At 44.0% G+C, this 25,212-nt stretch overlaps 1 protein-coding gene across 1 annotated transcript; it reads left to right on the top strand.

Moving 5' to 3' along the window:
• The first annotated feature begins 1,648 nt into the window (after positions 1–1,648).
• Positions 1,649–21,086, top strand: MCM2 (minichromosome maintenance complex component 2). The gene is made up of 16 exons (XM_081900155.1): positions 1,649–1,795; positions 2,502–2,692; positions 4,102–4,277; positions 5,624–5,884; positions 6,352–6,571; positions 7,966–8,173; positions 9,116–9,250; positions 10,011–10,202; positions 12,867–12,960; positions 13,479–13,729; positions 15,404–15,530; positions 15,764–15,876; positions 16,187–16,429; positions 17,786–17,968; positions 18,920–19,075; positions 20,011–21,086. Exons 1-16 carry the CDS (start codon positions 1,790–1,792, stop codon positions 20,119–20,121), a joined length of 2,667 nt encoding a protein of 888 aa, XP_081756281.1. The 5' UTR covers positions 1,649–1,789; the 3' UTR covers positions 20,122–21,086.
• The last annotated feature ends 4,126 nt before the right edge of the window (positions 21,087–25,212 follow it).

Genomic DNA, 25,212 nt, shown 5'->3' with positions numbered 1-25,212 from the left:
AATTCTTTTAAAAGGCTACCTATGATAATGTATGAAATATATTAGCTTAAATATATTGGCTTAAATGTAATTATGCAAAGGATTTAAGAAATGCTAGATTCTTAGAGTCATATTGCAATAGGAGACCAGAGGGGCAAATGAGCCCAGCCCCCTGCCAGACAGGAGACGCCATCGAGCACTCCTGATATATAGTTGTCAGGCATTTGTTTAGAAACCTTCAATGAAGGAGATCTTTCAATGTTGATGTGAACTCAAGATCCTTGACATCTGTTGAAGATAAAAATTTAAGATTAACCATTTGTTTTAGAAGGCAATAGGGCAAGGAGGGCAAGAGGTGAGCTGGTAATTAAGATTCCTTGTTGAGACACATGTAAGATATATTATTACTTATTTGTCATTTATAGATGTAACAATATATAGCTCGTTGTGTTCCATATAAGGACAGGAGGATATGGGTGTATCTATTGTGATTGGTTCTAGCAAACAACCAATAGGAATTTCAACCAGGCTGATTGGACAGAGGCAGCCACAGGAGGAGCAAAGGGGGCTGGATTAAGGGAATATAAGTGCTGGCCAGAATGGCAGGAGGCCAGGCCAGAGCTTGGTAACCATATACCACTGAGCCTCTCATTTATTTGTCTGACAAATAAATTATTATTTTAATTTCTCTATTGCTGCGTTGAATATTTCATTCCAGCTAAGCGTTAACCACAAGCAGAAGGTGCTACAGCTTCTCTGATAAGATAGTATATGACGAAAGTTTTAGTTGGGTGTTTAAAGGGTCAGCAATGTTTCAGAGATCCTATAAGGCTTCGTAGACCATTATCAGCACCATGAACTTGGGTATCTAACACATCATGCGTTTAAAGGATTCATCACCGCTCCTGAATCCTGGGAACTAAAGTTTTCCCCTCACAAAGCTGCAGTTTCCAGCACCCTTAACAAACTACAGTTCCCAGGTCTCATGTGCGTATTTGTGTATGTGCTTTAAGTATATGGTGTGCACATGTCCTTAGTCTGGGAAGTAATTGGCAGCAAATCTTTTGGCAGAGGTGTAACATGTCAGTGAGAACTGTGAGATTCTGCCCCAGCGAAAAGTCAAGGCCCTTGTATTTTGAACTCGCTATAAACAAAGTTCATGAACAGGGTGTTCCCCACATAAACCTCCAACGGATTAAAAAGTGGAAAAGAATGGGAAGTCACAGAACGCGCTACTGGCTGCTTCCTCCTTCAATTTGTCACATAGGGCGAATGGAGCTAAGTAGATGGGAAACAAGTTTTTAGACCCAGCCGAGGGAAAATCTTGATGAGTGAATGCCCCGCATTAACGGAACCTTCACCCCAGGCCCAGCATCTCTATTTCCCCCTCCTCCCGTCGGCCTAAACCATGTGTTAGGGAGCACTTAATCTTATTAAAACCAATTAATTTAACCCTATGCACAAGGACAACCCAATTTTCTGCACATTTCCTCCAAATCAAATCTCACTGAAGGCAATTAAGTCCCCTCCCCCAGCCCAAAATACACAGGGTCGGGCTGCATGCCTCCTGCCCTCCCTCCCGAGCAAAAGCTCCACCCAATTTCCTTCGGAGCTGATTGATAGGCGCAGCACGCTCTCCGCTATTCGCTCACGAGGAGGCGGTGCCACTTCATCTGCATATTCATGAGCTTTTTTATTATTCATGAGCTTTCGCGGGCTTTTTGACCACGTGATTCCATTTCGCGCGGAATTCGGGCTGCATCCGGCGCTGTGAGCAGGAAAGGGGGAGCGGTGAAGAAAAGCGGCAGAGATGGCGGTGAGTAGGCGCTGGACTCGGGGGCTGCACACGATTGTATTGCGGGGGGTTGGGCTAGATGACCCTGGAAGTCCCTTCCAACTGATTCTATGGTTCTCCCGGTTGGCGCTGATAAGAGTTTCCTTTCCCCCATCTGAGACCTCCCTCGGGCCTTTTGTCTTCCTCCCATTGTGGCCGGCCTTCTTCTAAGGGGTGCTGCGGAGGAATCTTACTCACAGAACCACCCATTTGCTTGGGAGGGTGTTTGTAGGCTGACGGCGTCTACACCACAACTATGTTCTGCGGTGGAGGGAGGGAAGGAAGTGGACTTTTTGTTAAATGCCAGCCTGCAAAATACTCCACCCCACGCACGAGCCCGGTCCTCGCTTGGAAGGGGCGAATCTCTGTCTCCCCGCTGCACCACTTCAGAACGCAGGGGCAATCTGCATGTGGAATTAAGTTTCCTTTCAAAATCTATTCCCTGCATGTAAACAAGTAACCCTGTGCACGCTTAGTGCAAGTCTGTCTTGCTGAACTCTGAAGGATTTACCTCTGATGAAGCATGTGTATGATTGCACTGCACTTATCAGGGGAAGGATTCTGCTTCCTGGCATGGGGTAGTGTACATACCATATGTTTAAAGCACATCCCTTCATACCCCAAGCATCCAGCTTTTAAGGATATTGTTTATTGTAAATTTTACACTTGGCACCATGTGTTTTCTTAGGATTCCTCAGAGTCCAATGTGGCAACCAGCCCTGCGCACAGCTCTCGTAGGGGAGAAGCCTTCACTTCTAGTCCCGGGAGAGATCTGCCCCCCTTTGAGGATGAATCTGAAGGACTCTTGGGAACAGAGCAGCTCCCTGATGAAGAAGAAGAAGAAGATGGAGAAGAGCTGTTTGGAGAAGGGATGGAAAGGTAGGAGACTCGCTCTCAGGTGGCCAAATCCTCCTGTGAGATTTATTTTCTGGTGTGGCAGAATTCAGGTGACACACCTGCACTGATAGAAACTGGACCTCCTTGGAATAATAAGCTTCTGAGGTGCAGGCGTTATACATTTGGCAAAGTTACTCTTTTCTACATGGATAAGCAATTAGGATTTATTCCAAAAGATCTCAACCTATGGAGGATATTGGATTTTTCATCCTTTATGTGTTGATGGGGATGTGAACATGTCTGCAAAATATATTACTGTATTGCTTTCACCAGGATTTATTGCTGAAAGTAAACCAAAATCTGGCCTGCCTTCTAGTAGCATTTCTAGTTCAGAAGTTTATAAATATTGCTCTCCCCCCCAAAAAAAAGAACACAGCTGCTTCTGTGGACAACTACTCACATGTAACATCTTGACTGTGTATGAATTTGCTCCATTTGCATCAATGACACTTCTGGCCAGGCTGACAGGTGAGCATCATGATAAAGGTGAGGGAACCCACCCAGATGCATCTGTATTGCCATCACGTGCAGAAGGCAGATCTCCCTTGCTGTGTGACTGTGCTGTTGTCTAGCAATCTACACTGCCCATTTATATCCTCTGTTTGCCTCCTGTTTTGTGGAATTGTATTTTGGGATAAATTCAGAAAATTACATTTTATTTTATTATATATCTGCCTCATCCTCTTTATCATTTCTTCCTTCTAATGTATTTTCCTTCAGTAGGGTTAGAGAGCATACTATTGTTTCAGATCTTGCAACTGATGGTGCTAGGTAATTTAATAAAGGCCCATGTATGCTCTTGTTTACGTTCTGCATGCTCTTCCAAGGGTCAGAAAAAACCCATTGTTACTCTTTGGTTGCTGGGCAGAGGAGTTAACTTCCCACCCAGTGCAGCTTCTGACAAACTTACCAGCTACATGTTAGCTCAGGGAGTCTACCCACCCCATGGCAAGATACCTGCCTTTGTGGATATCTGTACTCCTGTATCTCATTTTGCACAGTGCAGCTTTGTGTTTCATTTGTACAACCATAGCATGAGTGCTCTGCTTCCATGTTCGGAGGCAGCAATGATCTTGAATACCAGTTGCTGGTAACCACAGGAGGGGAGAACGCTCTTGTGCTCAGGTCTTCCTTGTGGGCTTCTCTCTGTGGGAATGGGATGCTGGGATAGAGGGGCCATTGGAATAAAAACTGCAGTTGTTATTCCATGCAAAAAAGGCGAACGTCGTACAGTTTGCGCCTATGTGCCTTGTTTTTCCTGGGTAGGTGCTGTGCAACAGACTCCTTTAACATGTGAACAGGTGCTTGTTTCTGCTGTGAATTTAAGTGAGGTATACAGATGATTCACTTACGCTATGCAGATTGATTAACTGAAGAATGTGTGTGTCTAGGGATTACCGCCCTATTCCAGAGCTTGATCGCTACGTACCTGAAGGCCTGGCCATGGATGATGAAGATGTGGAGGAACTGACTGCCAGCCAAAGGGAAGCAGCAGAGAGAGCAATGCGGCAGAGGGACCGTGAGATGGGCCGTGGTCCTGGCCGCATGCACGTTGGTATACTTTATGGTATGTATTTGCAGCTTAATAGCATAAGGAAAGTCCTGCTTGATCAGAGCAAATGCCCTTTTCTGATAGTGGCCAGCCAGATGCAAGAGCCCACGGCTGCCATTGCTTCTCCAGCAACTGGCGTTCAGGAGTAATTTGTGACTAGTAGCTGTTGATACCGTTGGTCTCTATGAACGTGTCTAATCCCCTTTTAAAGTCATCCAGATGGGTGGCCATCACATTGTTGTATCTTGTGGTGAAGTCTATCATTCCATTGTGTACAGTTTGAATAAGTACTTCCTTTTGTCTGTTCTAAGTAACCCACCGTTCAGTTTCTTCGGATGACCCCAGGTTTTAGCATTATGAGGTGGGGAAGAAAACCATCTATAAAGCTTGTCTCTATTTGCTTGATAGCTTATACCTGTACAATGCATCTTCTGAAGAGCAGCTGGCTGGCACTTCTATTTGTATAAATTTATATATTAAGAATATTTGTAGGTTGCCCTTCGGCAATGCTTTCAAAATGATTTACAGTGACTCAGTTCACATGTAATGCAGCAGCAGCAATACCAGAGAAAGGAGCAGAGTGGCTGCAGTCTCCTCTCCTGGAGGCCATGCAGTAGTTTGCGTTTAGATCTTTCAGATAGAAAACTTTTTTTAAATGATATTTAAAATTCCAAGAAATTGAGCGATAGCAGAGCAATTTTAGGCTGTAATCTAGTGTGCACTTAACCTATTGAGTGCACCAAGACTTCCACAACGGGTGGTGCTGTGGTCTAAACCACTGAGCCTCTTGGGCTTGCTGATTGGAAGGTCAGCAGTTCGAATCCCCGCAGTGGGGTGAATTCCTGTTGCTTTGTCCCAGCTCCTGGCAACCTAGCAGTTCGAAAGCATGCCAGTGCAAGTAGATAAATAGGTACTGCTGCAGCGGGAAGGTAAATGGTGTTTCCGTGCACTCTGGCACTCGTCACGGTCCTTTGTGCACCAGTCGCGGCTTAGTCATGCTGGCCACATGACCCGGAAAACTGTGGACAAACGCTGGCTCCCTCGACCTGAAAGCGAGATGAGCGCCGCAACCCTATAATCACCTTTGACTGGACTTAACCGTCCAGGGGTCTTTTACCTTTTTACCTTTTGCTTCCATGTAAACATGCATAAGATTGCACTGTTAATATTGCGTGTCTCATTTTGTAAGCATCCAAGGCATGGGTTCTAATCCCAAAATGGGATGTGAGGTCGTTAGGCTTGGAACTGCATCACAGAGATAGGCTCTCCAGAATTGTCTACATTAACCGGTAGCATCAAAAGCCTTATGTCTGATCTGTCCTTTTTAAAAACAAAAACTTTACCCCCTCTGGAAAATCCAGATAGTGATGATGAGGATGAGGACCGTCCTTTGCGGAAGAGGCGCCTGGCTGAGCGAGCTGCTGATGGCGAGGATGAAGATGAAGACATGATTGAGAGCATTGAGAACCTGGAAGACATGAAAGGGCACTCTGTGAGGGAGTGGGTGTCTATGGTAGCACCTCGGCTTGAGATCTACCACCGCTTCAAGAACTTCCTGAAGACTCATGTGGATGACCATGGCCACAATGTCTTTAAGGAGAGGATCAGTGACATGTGCAAAGGTACAGCTGTTTAGGAATATGAGGAGAGTATGGGGAAGAGCACCCATTTCCTCAGTGTTTTCATCGATGACTGAAATAATGTTCAGATGTATCTCCTTTCTGATCTGATACCCACTGTTTTTTTATTATTATTCCCAGCATCTTCATCAGTGTAACTGATTAGTGAAGTGACTAACCTACAGGGCTTCTGCAGCTTTAATTTCTAGCCTATGCCATACCTGTATAGATATTATAGATTTACAGTTCAGAAGTGATCAGGTAACAAGAGGAAGAGAAGAAGGTTACACCTGATATTCAGAACGGTGCATATGCTATTAGATAACATCATGTGCAATACATTTATATGATGTAGAAGAAGATTTGTAAGATCATAGTGCTTAATGTACAAGATATTTTAACACTTTTTATGATGGGTTGGAAAAACTGAGCCATCGTTTGTCAAAAACGTACTTGTCTTTGTGCCAAAGAGAACAGAGAGAGCCTGGTGGTGAATTATGAAGATTTGGCTGCTCGGGAGCACGTCCTCGCCTATTTCCTTCCAGAAGCCCCAGCGGAAATGTTGAAGATCTTTGATGAAGCGGCCAAGGAAGTGGTGCTAGCTATGTACCCCAAATATGACCGGATTGCCAAGGAAATCCACGTCCGCATCTCCCATTTGCCTCTGGTGGAGGAGTTAAGATCACTCAGGTGAGGAATTGGTTTGGTTTGGATGATGAGCAGTCCTGTTAAGACTTCTGGGGGATAAGCTCCTTAATGAAATATAAATGGCCAGGATGTACCGGCAGCCAGGCTTGCAAACAGCTACTTGCCTCATCCCCTGTGACCACAACAAGTAACCATTTAGTGACAGCATTAGGGTAGAATGTTATTTGAGTGGTTGGGGGAAGCTCTGTGTTTGTTAAATCTTCCCTAAGCAGAAGCAAACCTCTCCTTTTCACGTTACTCCTCCAATCTCTAACATATTCCTTTAGAGGATTTACTGTTTTCAGTCAGATTTATGTTGAAACGAATGTTTAGGATTAGAATTGTATTTTCAGATTCTGTGCATGTTTAAAAAGAAATAGTTTGGATCCAGTGCATTGGACCCAGGCTTTAGAGTAGACCCATTGAAATCAATGGGACTTGCGTTAGATCATTTGATGCCTCACTGATGTCAGTGGGTCTACTCTAAGCCTGAGTAAGTTTGAATCCAAACCTAGGTGGTGCAGAAAACACAAGTACCCCCACCCAAATTAGGAGAATATTTAAGGAGATTGAGAATCTGTGTAGACCACATGTAGTTGTGCTCCAGTCTTGATTGGGAGGTGGAAGTCCCAGCAAAACCTGGAGGGCCTCTGCTGGCTCTTTTCTCCTGTTGTAAGACCTGCATTCTCCCATGCTTTGGAGACCATGAACAACCCTGGAGAACAAGAGGCTCCAGAAAATCCCAGCCTAGAGAGTAGGCTACTGGGGGCAGGAAGATTGTAAAAGGAAGGAATTTGGCAGCTGCAATGGAGAAGGAAGTTCATGGCTTTCTGTACACCCAGTGGATCATACCTTTATCTCCCCCTACCTCTGTGTGGCACCTTTGACAGGTGGGAGGGACCACCCACTGGTCAGTCACCTGGCTTAATGGTGACGGGGTTGAAACCTGTGCCTCCTAAAAGGCCAAACGTCAGCTGACAGTTGGGCATTTAGGAAGTGCTGAGCCAAGGGTCCATTAGTCCTGTGCTTTGTGCTTCAGAAGAGCTGAGCCCCAAGGCTTCCAAGGTGTCTTGCACGGCGGTTCCCAAACGCCCAGCAACTAGCTGACTGCTGCCTCCTCAGCTCTAGTATCCACTATCCACTTGGGATGTTGTAGCTGCAATTCTTTCCTTCTCACTCCTTGGGTGGCAAGACTTCTGATGGTTGTGGTGTGTGTTTCATTAGGGAGCTGCTATGAATACAAACTCGCTTTCATAAAATAATCCATTCTAAGACAGTGAACCTGTTTTAATTGCATTTGGATTGCCATGATAGCCTGCAGACGACTGCGGTTATTTTTCACTTCCCTAAAGTACGGGATCAATCTCAACAGTAATTTATTTTGCCTTTTCTCTCAGGCAGCTGCACTTGAACCAGCTGATCCGGACGAGTGGAGTTGTGACGAGCTGCACAGGGGTCCTGCCCCAGCTCAGCATGGTCAAATACAACTGCACCAAGTGTAGCTTCATCCTAGGGCCTTTCACGCAGTCCCAGAACCAGGAAGTAAAGCCAGGATCCTGCCCAGAGTGTCAGTCCGTGGGTCCCTTTGAAATTAACATGGAAGAGGTAAGCAAGGATTAGGGTAATTTTAGGAGTCTGGCTCCTACTGTTTTATGTCTTAAAGACATGCATATGTCATATATAGCTGGGACAAATTAGCCCAGAGCTCAGCTCTTTCTGCTTTGCTTGGAGGTATTTAAAGAGAGACTGATAAGTCATAATATTCCATTTGACCTAGTCCAGCATACCCAGACTGCACTGCTGCAGGCAACCCTATCCATCACCTTCCCAAAGAGGGGTGGATCTGGTGAACTGGGTTTGCTTCCCTGCTCCTCCACATGCAGCTGCTGGGTGACCTTGGGCCAGTCAGACTTCTCTGAAGAGTCTCAGCCTCACTCACCTCACAGAGTGTTTGTTGTGGGGGAGGAAGGGAAAGTAGATTGTTAGCTGCTTTGAGACTCCTTAGGGTAGTGATAAAACTGGATATCAAATCCAAACTCTTCTTCTTCTTCAGGGAATCTGGCATGTGTTGGCACCTTGAAAGGTGGTGCTTTTGTTTAAAGTCAATGGAACTTTGTATAGTGGTGGTTTGTGGAGTGTTAGTCTGCCTTGTGTGGACACTTCACAATGCAGTAGATACTGTCTTTTTGCAGCTGCATACTGATATGGCTACTCTCCTGGAAGCCTCTCGTGTGGGTGCAAGGGCAAGGGGCCTGTCCTTGCATGAAAGAATAGAATGCCATACTAGTCCTCATAAATTCAGTGCTGATACATAGAAAACATTTGTACCATTTCCTTCCCTATAGAGCCAAGCCTTACAAGGCTTTGGGCTTGCAAACATAACGGAAAAATGACCTAGAGAGGCCTGTTTGCAATGCCTCTTTTGAGATTATGGCTTCCTTCTTTCCATTCTGGAATGTTGGTTGGGGTGTGCTTGTGTGTGTGTGTGTGTCTGTGTCCTTTTTGTTGCCTTTGACCTGCTGGCTGATGAATATTGTTTCCCCACAGACGGTCTACCAGAACTACCAGCGCATCAAAATCCAGGAGAGCCCAGGGAAAGTGGCAGCGGGCAGGCTCCCTCGCTCCAAGGATGCCATCTTGCTTGCCGACCTAGTTGACAGCTGCAAGCCAGGAGACGAGATTGTGAGTGTGATGCCAGAGGAAGGAGAGGGAGAAGCCCAGAGAGACTATGGCACTCACAAAATCATTTTAAAAATGGTCTTGTGTATAGAATTTGAGAAGGGGGTGCTTGTCATCTTGATTAAAATTGCACTGTGTGTATGAAGCATGTGCCTTAAATCTGTCAGAATGCTAACTCAAGGCTTCTTAAGCCCCCCGCCCCCCTGGTGGTTTTGTACATTATACTCAATAGCAGAAAATAAAAACTTGGGTCATTTCCATATTTTTGCAGATACTTTTCTTATCTGCATGATGACACACGCACCTGTCTAGGCTTGTAGGCTGCCAACTCAGGTTTACATCTATATTCCTTGGAAATTAAGACTCTTGGCATGCTGTGCAGAACTTCAAAGAAGCGAAGGCGCTGTTGTCAGCAGAATAGTTTAAAGGAAAACAGATGATGATGGGTTTTTTCCAGGTAGAAGTTGCAGATGTTGTGTTAATATGTCATATGCATCACATCTATTAAACAGAACAATAGTGTCCACGCCACTCTGAGGAAACTTCTTCAGACGCTTAACTATGCTTCGAACAGCATCAAATAGAGTTAGCAACTTGCTTCTAGAGCAGCTCAGTCACGCATATGTCACCAGGATGCCAAAATGCATCTATCTACTCAGCTTGGCTTTTCATTATCTTCAATGGCTCCTTCAGTTGCAGGGATTTGTCTTGGTAGTAGTGACTAAAGAATCTCTCTCCACACACCCCCCCCTTTACCTTTCAGGAGCTAACTGGAATATACCATAATAATTATGATGGATCTTTGAACACTGCCAATGGGTTTCCCGTCTTTGCGACAGTGATCCTGGCTAATCACATTGCCAAGAAGGATAATAAGGTGGCTGTTGGGGAGCTCACAGATGAGGACATGAAGGTCATCGTAGGCCTGTCCAAGGATGAGCAGATTGGAGAGAAAGTGAGTTTGGAACCCAAATTCACCTTTGGGTTTTTTGTTTCCTACTTGAGGACAGGGAATGGGTTAACCAGTCAGAACCTGCATGGAGGAACTTGGCATGTAGAGGATTCCAGTGGGTTGCAGGTACTCTCCCCAAATATTTTCTGTTGCCCCATTTGTTCCTCCAGCTACGGTGTGTTTGTATTTCATGTGTGTAGGAGAATTATTGCTCCCCTAGTAGCAGGCTTTACCACCCCTTCACTTCCTTATAGCTATTCATCCAAAGGCAATCAGCTTTTTGATTCCAAGAACAGAAAGGCCCACAGGCTTCAAGTTAAAAAAATAAATAAATTCCCTGCTCCTTTAGAGCAGCCACTGTGGTTCTCCCAAAAAACCTTTACACAAAATCAAAAGGTATGCTCACAATGTGCAGTTATAAGGTGCGTAGTGTTACCTGGGTCCCCTACCCTTTCTAAATTAGCACATATAAATATGCACATTTGTCTATTTTATATCCTACCTTTCCTCCAAGGATCTCAAGGTAGTGCGCATGGTTCTCCTCTTCTCTATTTTATGCGCGCAACAGCCCTGTGAGATAAGTTGGACTGAGAGACTGTGATCCATTGAGCTTGCTGACTGAGTGTCTCAAACCATAGCACCACGCATGCAGTCATGCACACCATTGTTCTCTCTTACCGCTGCACATGGCTGATGTTGCTATGCAAGTGGAACAAGGGCTGCACCTCTAGAGCCTTTAAGCAGCTTTTCTTTTTATTTTATAATATTTTTTAATGATTTTCAAAACATAAGACATACAACAAACAACAACAAAAGAAAACATATATCTCAAAAAACAAAAACATACAAATAAAATTGACTTCCCCATACCTCCCTTTTACCGCATCCTTATTTTTCCATTTTTTTAGCAACCCTTAAATCAATTTTTCTAATTAACTCTCTTTTGGATTTTCTTAAGATTAACATTTACAGCTGTAATTCTCTGTTTCTTACCCCTTAACATCTTATCAATCCACAATTTTACAACAATTTTTAAGATATACTTTAAATTTTCCCCAGTCCTCCTCCACTGTCTCTTTCCTCTGGTCGCGGATTCTGCCGGTCATCTCTGCCAATCCCATATATTCCGTCACCTTCGTCTGCCATTCTTCTAGAGTAGGTAGTTCTTGCATCTTCCAATACTTTGCCAACAGGATTCTTGCTGCTGTAGTTGCATACATAAAAAATGTCCTATCCTTTTTTGGTACCAGTTGGCCGACCATGCCCAAGAGAAAAGCCTCCGGTTTCTTTACGAATGTCCACTTAAGGACTTTCTTAATTTCATTATAGATCATTTCCCAGTAGGCCTTAATCTTTGGGCAGGTCCACCAAAGATGGTAAAAAGTTCCTTCAGATCATTACATTTCCAGCAGTTATTATTGGGCAGATGATAGATCTTTGCAAGCTTGACTGGGGTCATGTACCACCTGTAGATCATTTTCATTATATTCTCTTTCAAGGCACTACATGCCGTAAACTTAATACTGGTGGTCCATAACTGTTCCCAGTCAGCAAACATAATATCATGACCAATGTCCTGTGCCCATTTAATCATAGCTGATTTCACCGTTTCATCCTGTGTATTCCATTTCAGCAGCAAATTATACATTCTAGATAGATTCTTAGTATTGGGTTCTAACAATTCTGTTTCTAACTTTGACCTCTCCTTCTGAAAACCAAGTTTCCTGTCTTGTTTAAATGTCTCATTTATCTGATGATAATGTAACCAATCTCGAACTTTATGCTTTAGCTTCTCATAACTTTGGAGCTTCAACTTTTCGCCATCTTGTTCTAAAATTTCACAATATTTTGGCCAATTAGAGTCCATGTTAAGTTTTTTCACTGCCTTAACTTCCATTGGTGACAACCACCTGGGGGTTTTACTTTCCAACAAATCTTTGTATCGGTTCCAAACGTTGCACAATGCTTTCCTAACAATATGGTTTTTAAAACTTTTGTACACCTTTGCCTTGTCATACCATAGATATGCATGCCAGCCAAAGTTATTGTCATACCCTTCCAGATCCAAAATGTCTGTATCCTCAAGAAGTAGCAATTGCTTCAACCAGCAGAATGCTGCTGATTCATAATAAAGTCTTAAGTCTGGCAGGGCAAAGCCCCCTCTATCTTTTGCATCAGTTAAAATCTTAAATTTTATTCTGGGCTTTTTGCCCTGCCAGACGAATTTAGATATATCTTTCTGCCACTTCTTGAAACAGTCCATCTTGTCCAGGATCTGCAGCGTCTGGAACAAAAATAACATTCTCGGCAATACATTCATCTTGATAACAGCAATTCGGCCTAACAAGGAAAGTCTCAACCTAGACCATATATCTAGATCCTTCTTTACTTCTGACCAACATTTTTCATAGTTGTCTTTAAATAAATTCACATTCTTAGATGTTAAATTCACCCCCAGGTATTTGACCTTTTTTGTTATTTCCAAACCAGTTTCACTCTGAAACCTATCTTTTTCTTCAGTTGTTAATTTTTTTTCCAACACCTTTGTTTTCTGTTTGTTTAAATTGTTTAATTTAAGCAGCTTTTCATTGTAACATGGCTGCTTCTCTTGCTACCTCTTTGTCATCCAAGATTACGTCCTGAAAACAGCTGCTGCTTTCCTTGCAGATCTTTGCCAGCATTGCTCCTTCTATCTATGGACACGAAGACATCAAAAGGGGCCTGGCTCTAGCCCTGTTTGGAGGAGAACCCAAAAATCCAGGTAGGTCAAAGAGCTGCTTACCCAAAGAAGCTGTCTGATCAATATTGCCTTAACTGCTGCAGAGGTTATCTCAATAGTGCTACAAGGAAATTACACCAGAGAGGTGTGACTTGACAGTTTTGAAAGGCGACTCTTAATTTTCAGTGCAGTTCACTCATCTCGTTGCAATCAGAAGAAATTGGTTAGTCTCCACTTTGAACGTTTTGCAGAAGACCTTTCTGCACAAAATGTTTGCAATATATAGCATGATTCTAAAGTTCCCAGAGCTTAATTGGGAATTCTGTCCATTGTCCAGTTACCTGGTGGCATGATTTTTTCTTTCCAGGTGTCTGTCCTTTCCAGTTTTATGGCCCTTGTGAAAGGATACCCGCATAGCACACCATTCTGCATTGTTATATCTTTTTATTGTTGAAATACCTCCTTCAGTATTACATTGTTCCTCTAGAGGGCAGCACTTGAGTTCCACATTTTAGTGTACAGTACTGTATGTTTTTTGTGTGTGTTGTTAAACGCTTTAGGAGGGAAACATAAGGTCCGTGGTGACATCAACGTCTTGCTTTGCGGAGATCCTGGAACGGCCAAGTCTCAGTTCCTCAAATATGTGGAGAAAGCGTCCAGCAGAGCGATCTTCACCACTGGCCAGGGAGCTTCCGCTGTCGGTCTGACTGCTTACGTGCAGAGGCACCCCGTGAGCAAGGAGTGGACCCTCGAGGCAGGAGCCCTTGTGCTGGCAGACAGGGGGGTTTGCTTGATAGATGAATTTGACAAGGTGAGTGTTGATTTGGGCACCAGGGCCAAGGTAGATTTTGAATAGAGCTGCCTGGGCTGTGCAAGGCCTGTGAACCTGCCCATATAGGTCAAGGCTTCAGACTCAGATCTTTGACCTGGAAGCAAAGGAGACACCATTCCTGCAAAGCATTTAGCTTATTTGTTTGTTTTTATTTTGCAAGGTTCATATGCTGCTTGATTGTAGTACAACCTCAAAGTGGTTTCCAAAAAAAAAAAAAAAAAGAATAAAACAATAAAATTAGCAGTAAACACCAGCTATTTAAAACACCAACTATTCCCCCACAACCCCCCAAAAAATTAAAATCGTATAAGCAATGGATTACTGAAAGATTTAATGGTAGCAGAGTTTAGATAATTAAAAGGAGTAAAAAAACAAACATCAGGAAAGCGGTTGAAAGTCAAGAAGAAACTTTGTGTGTTAAAAAAGTTGTATATTATGATAAATGCTTTGAAATAATGTTGGAGACTTAATAAAAATGATAGATAGATAGATGATAGATAGATAGATGATAGATAGATAGATAGATAGATAGATAGATAGATAGATAGATAGATGATAGATGATAGATAGATAGATAGATAGATAGATAGATAGATAGATGATAGATAGATAGATAGATAGATAGATAGAAGATAGATAGATAGAAGATAGATAGATAGATAGATAGATAGATAGATAGATAGATAGATAGATGATAGATAGATAGATAGATGATAGATAGATAGATAGATGATAGATAGATAGATGATAGATAGATAGATAGATAGATGATTGATAGATAGATAGATAGATAGATAGATAGATAGATAGATAGATAGATAGATGATAGATAGATAGATGATAGATAGATAGATGATAGATAGATAGATAGATAGATAGATAGATAGATGATAGATAGATAGATGATAGATAGATAGATTAGATAGATAGATAGATTAGATAGATAGATAGATTAGATAGATAGATTAGATAGATAGATGATAGATAGATAAATTAAAATCAACAATAAGCTGAAAAACCACATTGAAACACATGTCAGCATTTGACATGTCTGGATAGCCTTGCCTAAACAGAAATGTTTTTAGCAGGTGCCAAAAAGAGTACGGTGTAAGTGCCACCTGTTGTCAATAGCCAGGGAGTTCCAAAGAGTGGGTGCTGTCAGTTTCTTATTATGCGGTACCTGTAACAGTGCCAGTTCCGCAGCAGTCAGTGGGCATATATGGGGTAAGGGTAGGATGGATTTTTAACATATGAACAATAAGTAAAATATAAACAGGTAGCACTAGCTCTTGAATTCATGACTCTCTGGGAAAATGCTTCTCCTGAGAAGTTGGGAAGAGAATATAGTGCAATGGCCGGGCACATGGAAGGTGCTAGGTACAGACCCTGGACCTCTCCAGGTTGTTGTTTTTTAATGTAGCAGTTGAAAGGAAAGGCCTTCTGCCTGAGACTCTGGAGAGCCACCAATAATCAGAGTATGGTGCTCAATGAACAGATAGTCTGGTCTGCTATGGGGTTTTCTGTCCTAGAAAATTCCTAGATAGGTAAATAGCTAAACATAGTTGCTTGGAGGCTTCTGGTGATGTCGCTCTTTATTATAAGTATTCAGGGGCTGAGTTGCTTTGATAGGTGAATGCCTTTGTCTTTCTTCAGATGACTGATCAGGACAGGACCAGCATCCATGAAGCCATGGAGCAGCAGAGCATCTCTATCTCCAAGGCTGGCATTGTCACATCTCTGCAAGCTCGCTGCACCATCATTGCTGCTGCCAACCCCATAGGTATGAGTCAGGGGTGTAGGAAGCTGTTGCTATTCCACAGTTGCTCAAAAAGACGCACACTGTTGGCTTTACAGCTGCCTTGTTCTTTGGATGTTCTATGTGTTTGTAGGTCTGGCGAGGGGGAAAGGAATCTGTGACTGTAATCAGGGGTGCAAAGATGAATCGGTACCAGGAAAGGGGGAAAGCACTGGTCTTTGGGTTCAGCAGCTCTAAGCCGCTATCTTTCCTTCTAGGTGGGCGCTATGACCCTTCCTTGACTTTCTCAGAAAACGTGGATCTGACTGAGCCCATCATATCTCGCTTTGATATCCTCTGTGTGGTCAGGGACACAGTGGATCCTGTTCAGGTATGAGGCTTTGCAAGTTCTTTATGACCTGAGCAAGGCTTGAGGACTGATTCACCAAGGGGCTACCAATTGGCATAGTTTTATGAAGGAGCAGTGATAAATTCTGCATCCCAGCAGCCTTGTCCACAGAGGACACTTTGGATGAACACAGCTGCTTAGTAACACGGTCCAGCTCTTGCATATCTTCAGCCCAGGGTTGCCCTTTCTCTTTGCCTCTACGTTGCAAGTGGCTTGGTGTAGGTTTTTATCTTTTGGGACTTCTAAAAGACGGGATTTCATTGCCTGTTCTCTCTTCAATGACTCGTTGCAGGACGAGATGCTGGCTCGGTTTGTTGTCGGCAGTCACATCAAACATCACCCCAACAGCAAGGACGTTGCGAACGGAGACTCCCAAGAGATTGTCCTCCCAAACACTTACGGCGTAGAACCCATCCCACAGGAGATCTTGAAGAAGTACATTATTTATGCAAAGGAAAAAGTCCACCCAAAGCTCAACCAGATGGACCAGGACAAAGTTGCCAGGATGTACAGTGAACTCAGGAAAGAATCCATGGTAAGCAGACATGGCAGGACATAAGGAGATAACACAGGGCAGAGGCGCCTCCATGCCTTGCTCTGCTCCCTAAAGATGCAGGAAACTGAATAGTTGGGCCTTGTGCAGATGATACCCCTCTCACCTGACAAGTGAAGCAGCTCCAAGGCAGCCCTGGAGCTCCTGTGTCTTTTTAGAAGAGTTTTATCTGCTAATTCATCCAGCTAGGAGGTGCTCATCTTCTGCGCATTGCAGTTTGTCTGCCAGCAGATGGTGCACTCTATCTAGTTGTCGGTAGTATTGAACTAAGGCAGTGTTCACAAAACCCACCTAGGGGGTCTGCGGCTCCATTCACATAACAAAAAACTACCATGGAAATAGCCCCCCCCCCAAAAGCCAACAGCAACAGAGGCTCTGTAGGACAATTGGGAAGCACTGAACTGAGGTGTGCTGGAGGAATTCGTTCGCTCCATGTTTTTAATCAAAGCCCTGTTCCCAGAGGATCTTCGTAGAATGGGGTGTTACGGCTCAGTCAACACTTTGCCAGCTTTTTTTTCTTCTGTCAGCTTACATTTTTGCACAGCAATCAAAGGGCTGCTTCTCAAGTTTAAATGTCTCCCTGCCCGCCTTGCAGGTGACAGCAGCTTCAAGCGGCTAGGAAGCCTGATATGATTTCTGCTGAGGCCTTCCAAGTGGGGCCTCAAGTGATGGCTAATTGTCCTCCCAGGATCTCTTCCCCTTCCATCTCTTAAGTGAGATTTCCTGCAATTGGCCATCTGTTTTGAAAAACAGGGAGAACAGTGCATTACTGGCCCCAGGGTCACTTCTGGGCCACATTTGACACACCTGTGTGGTGACCATTGGCCTTCTCTACTCGCTTTGCACTGCTGTCACTTGTGAGGGAAAAATTATTTTTTGAACTGAAAAGTTGTGTGTGTGAAGTTTATTTTCGCTAAAGTTTATCTAAATCTACAGCACGTGAATAATATTTTTGAGCATGGAGCTCAAGGGCAGCTTGAAAGGCAGCCCTCTGGTTATCTCATAAAACAGTTAGTGTTACTGGTTTTATTTCTGGGTTTTTTGGTGCGGGTTTTAAAAAAAATCTCAAACTGAGGGACTGAATGGACAAGAGTGATGTGGAACACGCTTGTTTTGAACCAAGCTTTAATCCTCCTTATTCATTATATTTCTGCTAATCTCCCTGTGCTCTTTATATGTCTTTCACTGTGTTTTTACTGAGTTTGTCCAGCTTCTACAATATACCACTTCACAGCGGGCAAAAGGGGCTTACAAACTGATACGTTGCCGACATACATAGGCAACGAGGTCAGAAGCAAGCTCTTTGCAAGTTGGGACGCTCCTTCTCTCTCCCTGCAGGCGACAGGAAGCATCCCCATCACCGTGCGTCACATTGAGTCCATGATCCGGATGGCCGAGGCCCACGCCCGCATGCACCTGCGGGACTACGTAGTGGAGGACGATGTCAACATGGCCATCCGGGTGATGCTGGAGAGCTTCATTGACACGCAGAAATTCAGTGTCATGAGGAGCATGCGGAAGGTATGTGAGGCTGTGCTTGTGGGCTGCGTAGATGGGGGGTCAACAACTGACAGCTCCAGAGCTTCACTGTAATTGAGATACAGGGTTAGACCCAAACAGTGGCTCAGTTCTTTGTACATGTTTATATTGGCCTCACTGGACCTACTAACTAGGCAGACTGAAAACAGCTAGGGGTGGTTAGACTAGAGACCCTCATTATTTTTCTTGAGAAGTCACAGCCCCTAGAGCAGATGCACTGATTTCCTGTGTCAGTAGCCTGAACCTATGAAACAAAAGAACAAGAGATCCCATGCAAGTGACTTTCTCCATTCACTCTCCTTTGCAGTAGGATATATATATATATACAGTGGTATCTCTAGTTGCGTGCACCTCTGGATACGTATTCTTCAGGTTATGCACGCGGCAAACCCGGAAGTATTTTTCCAGGTTTCTGTGCATGCGCAGAACAGGCACCTCCAATTGCGAAAACCTTGGGATCTGACTAGAGCTCCGGAACGGATCCTGTCTGCAACCGGAGGTACCACTGTAGACCCCTTTACGTTGCTTTATCTTGGTAGCACCAGGGGATAGGACAAGTCAAATGACTTAATGGCAGAGTGTTAATGTCGCAACTGGTGGATATAGGAGGATATTCCAGAATGGCGGAAAATAGGTGGGCTAAGTGCAGCATAATGTGGAACCCTTTTGATTAGTGGCAGGGTTTTCAGGGTGAGTGGGAGGTTCAGCTAATGTCAGCGGTTCTCCCCTTAAAAACTCAGTAGCCAGCCTTCTCCAAAAAGTCCAGCATTTTCTTCCTCAGAAAGCCTGTTCTGAGGTATTTTTCTGTGGTCAGTGGATGATTCCTTTACTTAAAATGTCGTCATCCCTGGAATGTACCCCCCCCCACTTCTTTCAATCTGTGTGATGGTCTTGATGACTCTCCAAACCTTGCTTCCTGTTTTTCCCGCACAGACTTTCTCCAGGTACCTCGCCTTCCGGCGAGATAACAACGAGCTCTTGCTGTTCATTTTGAAGCAGTTGGTGTCGGAACAGACAATGTACCAGAGGAATCGCTACGGGGCTCAGCAAGATACCATTGAGGTGCCGGAGAAAGATTTAGTTGATAAGGTATGTGGGTGACTTTCCCCCAACGTACGTGCTGTTCTTGGGAGCCTAAATACCCTTCTGTGTTTCCTTTCTAAGCTTTGGGCAAATGGGCTGTGAGCATCAATTGTTGCAAGGGGAAGTATAATACAGTAGCACCAGGCAAGCCTTTGGGCTTCAGCCTCTACAGCAACTTCTCTGGACATTGCACACATGTCTTGAAGCTTTAATGCAGGGGATGGTGAAGCTGTGACCCTCTAAGGTGTTTCTGAACGACGGTTCCCACCAGCCGCAGTTAGGTGTTGCCCAGTGGTCAGAGAAGTTGCAATCTAGCTATCCTTGGGAAAAGGGCCTCAATGCGTAGAGATAAAGATCAAGGAAACTATAGAGGTGTCACGTTCATTTTAGTAGCATTAAATCCTCGTGGATAAAATGTCCAAGTCCATCTAGTCTGCCAGGTGTTCCTGTGAGAGCTGAGCTAAAAGTCTGCACCCTTTCAAGTACAGCTGTAGTGATCACAGAAACAGATTTAATGTGAAGCAGAGTCTTAGTGGCTACCAGCCTGGTGGGCTGTGTGCTCCCTCCACTGCTGGAGACAGCAATGCTTCTGAATGGCTGTTGCTTGAAACCACAGGAGGGGAGAACGCTGTTGCACTCAGGTCCTGCTTGCAGGCTTCCCATAGGCATTTGGTTGGCCACTGTGAGAACAGGAGGCTGGTCTCGATTGGCCTTTGGCTTGATCCAGCAGAGCTGCTCTTCAAAGATGAGGCAAATACAGTTATTGTGTCCTTAACTGTTCAGTCATCTCCGTTTCTGTTCTCCTGGTTGTTTGTTTGCTAGACAGATATGCATTCATGATGAATCTGTTCTTGATTAAACTCTTTGGAGCTTGTGGAATAGTCTGGCAAACACATCTCTTTATATTATTCTCCTCTCTCTGCCCCCCACCCTCCTCCCAGGCTCGCCAGATCAACATCCACAACCTTTCTGCCTTCTACGACAGTGAATTGTTCAAGATGAACAGGTTCAGCCGCGACGTGAAGCGGAAACTGATTGTGCAGACATTCTGAGGCCAGCAAATTCCTGAGTGGCTCCGGATAATAAGAATTTAGAACTGTGCTTCCTCCAGTGGTGCAGTGGTACACAGGCTGTTGCAAAGCAGTATCACAGGGAAGATCTGGATTGTCTGCTACGAAGGGCTTGTGCGTAGAATAGAATGGAGCCAAATACTCAAACTCCTGAGCTTAATTGTAGCTGAGCTTGCTAGATGAAATGTTGCAGGAATGGTTTCCTGCTGCCCCCTAAGTTTTTGAATTTTGACTCCACTTGGGCAGGTTTTTCTTCAAATTACCTTCCTAGATTGATTAAACTTTATTGGGTAGGGTTGGGCACCCAGTGACCAGGCACTGTTGAATTCTAGCTCCCATAGTCCCTGACCATTAGCTGTGTTATCAGGGACTGATGGGAATTGGAAGGCTACATTGGGAGAGCCACAGGCTAGCCAACCTGGTTGCAAGGTTCTGCCCTTCTGTAACTGGGAATGACTTTGTTTAGGCTATCCAAACAAGCAGAGGGAACGTAAGCACAAGTTGTATTCCATCTCTCTCCATTTATTATACAGTCCAAAGCTGAGCGCACAAGCTTTTCACACCTTGAAGAAATGTGTTGTCTCTGCACATGAAGATGGCTCATTAATCTTCTACAAGGTAGTGGTGTGTAGACCCCTCTTCAGACACATGAAAACAAACAGGCAAAGCATTTTCCCTCTTGATTTGAACGTATAGATATGTTCATAAGTCTGTCATTGAAGTAACAGTTCCTGTTCTATTGTATGTATGAAAAGCTCGAGTGGTGTGTTCAGAGACAGATTTAAACTAGAACTTCTCTTCAGACTACAGTGTATCTTGAAGTACTTCTTTCCTATTTTGTAAGGCTGCTATGCACTTGTCTAGCAGGAGGCAGGTTTTGTTTTGAAATGGAAAATAAAAGGTTTTTGCTTCTGTAAGAGAATATTAAATTCCTAAGTCCTTGTGCATCAACTGCATGTGCTGCTCTTCATGGAATGAGAGAATTTGCTAGTCTTTTGCCGCCTGAGCTTTCTGGCAAATTGTTTGTCTGCCCACTCAGCCTGCCTGTGGCAAGCTTGGAGACCCTTATTGTCTCATCAAAGACTGAATTGGAGACATTTAAGCTAGACAGAGCTGCACCTCCTTCATAGTCATTGACTAGTGGCAAAAAAAACAAACCAACTCAACAACCACCACTTCACAGCTGGCTGACTTGCTCCCTATTACATTTTCAACACTATGTAATTTGGACTTCTTTATTTAACGCCCTGAGTGTTTTTCTGGGTGTCTCACTGCATTACGTAAAGATGTTTCGGAGCCAGTTTTATATCTGTTTTTGGCTGGAGGTTGCTCCTCTTCTTCCTTAGGTCAGCTCATAGACAGTAAGTGCCTTTTAGTGTTCTCTTCCACCACATTTTTAGTGCACCAAATGAAAATGTTAAAGAGCAGAGCACTAGTCCATGAAAATTCAAACCTAGGCCTCTTCCAGAAGCAAATATACTTCTAGAAGAATAACAGGGATGTGCTATAAGCCAATTTTTCAGTGCCTGACTTTTACATACTCTAAGCTTTTTTAAGACAGGATGAATAATCTAAATACAGTGATGGCTGTGGGGCTTCTGTACCATACTTAGTTCTGGCAATACTGATAGTAACTAGAGCTTAGACTCAAATGTTCATGGAAATGCAGCCAGCTCGTCCATCGCCACTTCCCACTTAGTGGACATGTTGCTTTGTCTGGTCTCCTCTGCCATGAGCCTGCCCCCTTCCTTCCTTGCCAACCTTTGTGCCTTAATGTCTCTCTGTAATGTTTCCTGATTCTCCAGAGGTTAATTTGTTCTCTTCTGCAAGTTTGCCAGTCCACAGTTAGTCCTTCATTTGTATCCTGTATATTGTACTCCGCAAACTCCCTGGCCAGAGATTGTTTATATTCTAGTCAGGATCTTCTGTCCACTCACTGACCTTATTGAGATTTGGTTTGATGATAGAATAAAGTTTTATATGCACAAGTGAGCAGGAGCTTTTGAGATGGCTGCTTGAAATGTTGTCTTGTATATTCTTCAATATGGCCACTGTACCAAAAAAGTTCTAAACATAATTATACAAGGTCCCCGCTGCCTATACAGGATCTAGTACCCTGTTTATTCTGAATATGTTTAATATTGAAGGGCAAGAGAACTACCATTATCTTCTGGAGTACTTGGCATGGCAAGTTGCCTTGCCCATGCTGATTAAATATTTAATGATAGAATATCTGCTCTATGCTTCAATAGGCAAATGCTTTCTCTGGAAAGAATGGAAGCACAGTCCTGGATATCAGCAATCATCTCTACACTAAAGCTCGCTTTTGGCTTACTGATGCTGACTAAAAAGAAAATACTTAGCATGTTTGCTGGAAGCCTTGCATTCTCCCTCTTCTGTGCCCCCTCCCCCTCTTGGTTATATATAAATATAGTGCTATATAAATCGGTTGTGGTGGTTAAACCTTTGATCTGCTATCTTAAGGTTTTGATGATTTTATTGCACTGGTTTGTCATTTTTCTTGTACACAATCCAAAGGGATTCACAAAATAGTATTGAAGGTTAAAACCAAAATACCATAAAAACTCCTTTCTGCTTATAAAAGCCAGGTCTAGCATACCCCACACATTGAAGAGACCACAAATACCTAAAATCTTCCAAATTAGGGGCCAGATGGAATTCTGGGTAAAGAGCCCCCTCCCCTCCTGCAGTCTCCAGCAACTGGCTTTCAGAAGCAGAGTTTCCTCTGCCTCTGGGGGCAAAGCCAAGCCATTCCCCAACATACTTTTTCTTTAAACTAAAAAGATCCCAAATACCACAAGCTTCCCCCACAGGGGAGTTGCTCCATCTTGCCCAGCCAATCTTTCAAAGAGAGTAAAGTTTGAGATATCCTCTCCCCCCCCCTTTTTTTCAACTTCAAATTATAAGCTAGACACAGTAATCATGTAAGATGCCAGCTCTTAATGGGTCTGATCAACTGGTTTATTTATACAATGGTACCTCGGGTTAAGAACTTAATTTGTTCTGGAGATCTGTTCTTAACCTGAAACTGTTCTTAACATGAAGCACCACTTTAGCTATTGGGGCCTCCTGCCGCTGCACCGCTGCTGCATGATTTCTGTTCTCATCCTGAAGCAAAGTTCTTAACCCGAGGTAATTATTTCTGGGTTATCAGAGTCTGTAACCTGAAGTGTCTGCAACCTGAAGTGTATGTAACCCAAGGTACCACTGTATTAAGTAGAAGAAAAATATTGGAACAACGATTCTTCAGACCCTGGAGCAGAATGGGCACAATTCCATCTCCCCAACCATGGTCTGGTCTCAAAGCAAACCTCTCACTATTTCCACCACACACTTTTTTTGAGTGGGAGTGTCCTGTGGGAGTGTCAGTGGGGGGTAATAATAATAATAATAATAATAATAATAATAATAATAATAATAATAATAATAATAAATTATATCCCACCCATCTGGCTGGGTTTCCCCAGCCACTCTGGGCGGCTTCCAACAGAATATTAAAAACACGATAAAACATCAAACATTAACAACTTCCCTAAGCAGGGCTGCCTTCAGATGTCTTCTAAAAGTCAGATAGTTGTTTATATATGTCTATATACAGTATGTCAAGTACAAAGTTCAACAGTCAAGAAACAGTCCCATAGAAGTCCTGGAACATCCATGCCAAGGTCCATCAACGTGGGCAGACACAGCACTTCAGCTCTGCTTCCTGTCTGCTGATTGCAGCATCTGGGCTTGATGAGGCTGTGACCCTCACCTTTTCTGAACCTACTCCAGCTGAGCAATTGCACACCTCCTCCCTGAGCTAGTGAGCCCCACCTGGTCAGCCTCAGCTTCCCAGAGCGTTCTATCACTGCTGCCAACACTTGGGAGCCTGCCTTGTTTGTGGAGACGGGTCTCTCTGGTTCTGATGAGAGGTCCTGCTCTTCTGGTCCCTGCACACTGCTCCCCATCCCCTTGCCATCCTCTGTCATCCCTGTGTGTACTTTCTGCAACCCCAAGCTCTCCTTTTCCATTCCCAGGTTGCCGCAGTGGGTCCCAGTCACAGCTGCACCCCTCGCCAGGATCCTCTTCCTCCTCCCCTTTGCCCTGCCAGTTCATGACAGCGAGTCTTTTATCAATAAATTGGCATGGAGTGGTTAAGACCCACACCGTGTCTTTTCTCAATTATGCAGTTGTTACTGCCATGATTTAATAGCTCTCCATTACGCTGAGCAAAAGCTGCTCTGCAGTGTTGCTGCTTCAGCACAGCCCAAGCTCCATCGGGAGCTCAGCTCAGAGCTGCACTCTCAACAGCAAGGAAGCTGCATGTTGGCTAAGTAAACCCACAGAGGTTATGTCTGGCCATCTTCTTACCGTTCACCTTGCAAGACTTCTGGCTGCTCATTCAATGTATTTGTGCTGCTGGCAAATACGGTTGGAATATTTGTAAATGGTTGAGAACGGCAGTATCTGCAAGTTGTGTTACTGAAGTGTCTTTCCTCCAATTTGGCCAAAACCATTCAGGAACTTTTTGCTACTATACTATAACAGTTATACAGGCACACATGGAGCTTAATTATTATGCTAAGACTCCGTGTTGCCATGCATGATGCCATAGAGGAGATGCTTTTCTTCCAGTGCATGCATGCATACACTTTGTAGTCACTGAAGGCAAACTGGAAAAGGAACAGCTCTGGATTTGCTGCCCCAGCTTCAGAACCAGAGGTTTGCATTGACACCCAAACAAGATTGCTGCCTGCACTCAAGATGTGCCCTGCACCCCCCTGCAAAGTTATGCACCTAGGCTTATAGTTGTACGATTGCAGCTCTTGGGCTGGCCCTGCTGCCAATAATTATGCCAAGATTGTCAAACTTGGACAATTGCCATGTTGTTAGAAGTAGGTGGCAACTGGTTCCTCTATATTATTGCTTACATGGAGTGTGTCTCTGTTTTAATTGCTTCAGCTCAAGTTAAAGAAGCCATAACACGACAGAGTATGTGCTTTATGTGCATAGTCTCAGGTTCAGTTATCAGTACCTCCTATTAGGAAATGCCTCTTAGTAGCCTGGAGG

The sequence above is a fragment of the Podarcis melisellensis genome, assembly GCF_964234715.1.
Source record: "Podarcis melisellensis genome assembly, chromosome: 2".
Lineage (NCBI taxonomy): Eukaryota > Metazoa > Chordata > Lepidosauria > Squamata > Lacertidae > Podarcis > Podarcis melisellensis.
This window is presented reverse-complemented; position numbering and strand designations above follow the sequence as displayed.

Coding starts and splice junctions, on each gene's coding strand:
- MCM2 (XM_081900155.1), top strand. Junction 15,531..15,763: donor TGCTGCTGCCAACCCCATAG/GTATGAGTCAGG, acceptor CTTTCCTTCTAG/GTGGGCGCTATGACCCTTCC. Junction 16,430..17,785: donor AACTCAGGAAAGAATCCATG/GTAAGCAGACAT, acceptor CTCTCCCTGCAG/GCGACAGGAAGCATCCCCAT.